The 3,742-nt window shown below is 38.9% G+C and overlaps 1 protein-coding gene across 3 annotated transcripts; it reads right to left on the bottom strand.

Moving 5' to 3' along the window:
• Positions 1-330: 330 nt before the first annotated feature.
• Positions 331-3,167, bottom strand: LOC114372686. Of its 3 annotated transcripts, none has more exons than XM_028330373.1 (2): positions 1,884-3,167; positions 331-1,745 (listed from the first exon to the last, which is right to left on the bottom strand). In XM_028330373.1, exon 1 carries the CDS (start codon positions 2,952-2,954, stop codon positions 2,361-2,363), a length of 594 nt encoding a protein of 197 aa, XP_028186174.1. In that variant the 5' UTR covers positions 2,955-3,167; the 3' UTR covers positions 331-1,745; positions 1,884-2,360. The 3 variants fall into 3 exon arrangements, with proteins under 3 accessions (XP_028186174.1, XP_028186175.1, XP_028186176.1); XM_028330374.1 differs by having other exon boundaries at positions 331-972; XM_028330375.1 differs by having other exon boundaries at positions 331-961.
• Positions 3,168-3,742: the final 575 nt, after the last annotated feature.

Here is a 3,742-nt window from a genome sequence, read left to right as displayed (position 1 = left end):
TAATAACTTTTCCCCAAAAGCTATGGTTGCCTCAATGTTTTTACTTTGGGAAATGAATATTGCAATGCAAGGCAAGCTCATTTGGAATTGCAACACAATTTATCAAAACTCTAGGTCCAAATTCTTCTTAAGAAATATGGCGAAGCCTTCCTTTGAGTCATACTAGAAAAGGATCGACAATTTGGAATGATATTAGCAAAATGACATCAATTTTGAAATTGGGAGTATGTCATGCAAATTGGTGAAGGATCACTTGTTTTGATCCTTTTTTTATTATCATGATTGTTGCTATTGTCGTTGTCATATTATTATTGTTGTTCAATACCAGTCTATAAAAGGAATACTCGAATGGAATTTTATTTATTTGGTTGGAGCCAACCTACAAGAACTCTCACGCTTAAGTCGATATCTAAATAAAAATAGTGTAAAAGTGGGAAGGAATACATGAATCCTTGATGGCCTATTTATATTTTTCTCTTCTAGCCTAAGGTGATGATCCATACGTGATGAGGCCAGGGTTATAATCACGGGGCGAATTCCACAAAATCTATTGCATTGGAATTGGGCTTTAGCATCAAATCTGGTACATCATGAATACATAAGGGTTGGTGAATCTGAGTGTCAAAAAGTTTTCAATGTTGAGGCTCGTGGATTAGCTACTGAGTTGAGTCAAATGCCAAGAGTGTATTTTTTTAATACATTCAAGTAGTGACTCTCAGTAATTCAGTCTATTATTTGCTGAATATGCTTCGTGCCATGAACCATGATAGTGGATGAACCAGGGAGAGCTAGTCAATGCTGTAAGCAATGTGATGATCCAAATATAATCACTAGCTGCAGAAAAGATAACATGGCTGCCAAGTCCTTGAGTTCCATGCTCTAGTCTCTGTCAGTTCCAGTGGCTGAATTTACTAGTATCCGATCCCCACTCTTGGATAAGTAGACAATGTTCAACATTAATCTGGAAAAAAACTTACGCAATAGAAAATAGTGCTAAAGTAAGGAACTCCACCATCCACAAGACCAAAACGAGTGACAACTAAAGAAATGATTTCCTGTGTGGGGCAGTATATAAGCAGATCATCATGAAACCCAAGGTTAAACTCGGCCACAATTTGTCCGAATTTAAGGGAATCAAAATCAAAATGTGAGAATAAATAAAGATCTCTGAGCTTTTGAGCATTTCCAATATTATATTTAATCAACAGAAAGAAAGGATTAATAAGAGGTCACCAAAATAAATAAATAAATAAATATAGAAACTATGTGCATTCAAGTAAGATTATGCTGGGTCAACTGCTTAAAAGAGATGCCTTGTATAACCTAGCAATTTTTCCAGACCCAATTTTCGTATCTCAGCATGCATTTTCTGAGCAGGTGGCAATAAGAAGTCTTACATCACGTTGGAGGAAATTCTCGCATTTTCCATTGGCACTGATTTTTTATATTCTTATTCATAAAATAACATAAAGAATTGACGTATGGCTGCTGAGAATGACGTCATCATATTAAAAAGAAAAAAGAACCTTGAGGTTTCAACCACTGCATTATTCTATTAACCACTAATCAATTTGCTAATCGCCTTCAGATACAGCCAAAAAGTGTATGTGGAGAGTATATCATTTGAGGGTTACACGGGATGCCATGTTTTCCCTTTCAGAGGGCATAGTAGTATGACAAATTGACAATCCAACCAGCCTGGGAGGTTTTACTTTTTGAAAAATTGAATGAAAAACATTTCCAACCTTCACATTTATATGTTGAAATTGAATTGGTCAGTAAAAAGTGAATGAAACTTGCAACCAGAATGGTAGGTCTTACTAGAAAATCAGTCAGCAAAAACAAATCCTTTTGGAATAAGGCAACTCTTACACCTTCTTTACCTTGTCCGAGTCCTGTGCAATTGACTAGTAGTAATAGCATTCTTGAGTCTCGAGTCTTCGCTGAAAATGCTTCATCAAATTCAAAAGCGACTGTTTCATATCCTTCTCCATTCTTTCAAGGAGGAGTCATGGTCAATGTCTCCCACCTTCCCTGTCACAGTCACACCCCAACCAACAAGCATGCTACACATAGTATTAATTAATCACACAAGTCTACTAATAAATTAAAAAAAAAAACATAAACTAAACAAACAAACAGCCAAAGAATCAATCATCCTCCTTCAAGTAATCAAGCACCCTTTAAAGTTCAAAGTCAGAATCAATCAATCAATAATCAAAGAATCAATCAGGTTGATCATGGACAGGTTAGTGAAAGCAGAAACAAAGGAAGTTGAGTTGATATTCCAAAAGGGCCAAAAGTGCAGCTCCTCCTTCAAGCTCACCAGCCTCATGCACACCATGTCAGTGGCAGTGTCTTTAACCACCACAAACCCTTCTCCACAATTCCCCCACTCTCTTCTGTTTCTTACACACTACAACTCTCTCAGCCCTCTGATCAACCCCCTCTCTCCGACCCTCCCGACGCCATAACCGACCGAGCCACCATGCTCCCCACCCGAAAGGCCACCGTCGAACACCTCCGCCAACTATTCTCCAAACCCGGCCCCCAGGTCTTCCGCGACGCCGTCTTAAACGTCTCCCTCGTCGGCCCCCACGTCGCCATGGAATGCGGCAGCGCCGACGTCGTCGCGGATTTGCTGCGCGACGGCGGAATCCCTCATGCCGCTCGCAATTAGGGTTGGGAGCCTCCAAGCGGTGAAGCTTCTGGAAGCCTCCGGCTGCAAAATCGACGAATCGGTTCTTCACGAGGCCGCGGCAATGGACCGAATCGACACGATGAAGTTTCTGTTGGAGCGCTACGGCAACGACGGCGAGGAGTTGGACGTGGATGCGGTGGACTCCGAGGGGAGGACGGCGATCCACGTGGCGGCGAGGGAGGGGCACGTGAGGGTTATCAAGTTCGATGGGAGGAAACCCTAATCGCTTGAACACGGTGCGGAGGCAGGGCATAAATGTGTCCTTTCCCAATCATCTTCACTTATCTAAGATCATAAATCAAATGTGTCCTCTGTGCATATAATAATATATACTAATTCACATTATATCCCTTTTCCCATTCATATTTTGGTGTTCAACATGAAAACATACAATATTGCCTGCTTTAAACATATTCATATCATTATCTATCCTAACTACCATTCAAAACAAAGTATCCGACACATGGAATGAAGAACAAGACAAGTAATCTAAGATCTCTGGATGTATGATGAAAATAGGAGAAATTGCAAAAAAAATGTTTGAAAATACTATTTTTTTTTAAATGAAAATGGAAATAATAACTAAGCACGTTGTTGTCAACTTTATTTTCAAATTTTGTTAAAAATAAAATGAGTGAGGCATATGTACTCAGCCTCTTAAATAATGCTCTCAGGTTTAACCCTCCATTTGATAAACTCTATGCCAAAATGATCATCAAATACTATAGGATTAATGCCACAATATTGTTTCTCGCAATGCAAAACACCTTTTTTTTTTATCATATTATTCGCGAATGAGTTTTTAGTTCCTCCCCCTTAAATAAAAAATTTTTACAATAAGATTTTCTAGAAATATAATGCCACCAAACAGCTCACAACGTCACTCTTACCCTGACTAAGAAACAAGCAGCCTAAATGACAGGCCCCCTTTGTATTGATTTTCCTCTGATGAAAGAGACAGATTGGTATATTAATCATTAATTTTGACGTGGGGTTCTTATTACTTGATTTCCAAAAAGCACCTTTTAAATTTTTTTATTT

Source organism: Glycine soja, chromosome 10 (assembly GCF_004193775.1).
Source record: "Glycine soja cultivar W05 chromosome 10, ASM419377v2, whole genome shotgun sequence".
Lineage (NCBI taxonomy): Eukaryota > Viridiplantae > Streptophyta > Magnoliopsida > Fabales > Fabaceae > Glycine > Glycine soja.
The sequence above is the reverse complement of the archived record's forward strand: the minus strand, read 5'-3'. Positions and strand labels throughout refer to the sequence as shown.

Bases quoted from the DNA above. Each gene is read 5' to 3' on its own strand.
- LOC114372686 (XM_028330373.1), bottom strand. From the start codon at position 2,954: ATGCCCTGCCTCCGCACCGTGTTCAAGCGATTAGGGTTTCCTCCCATC.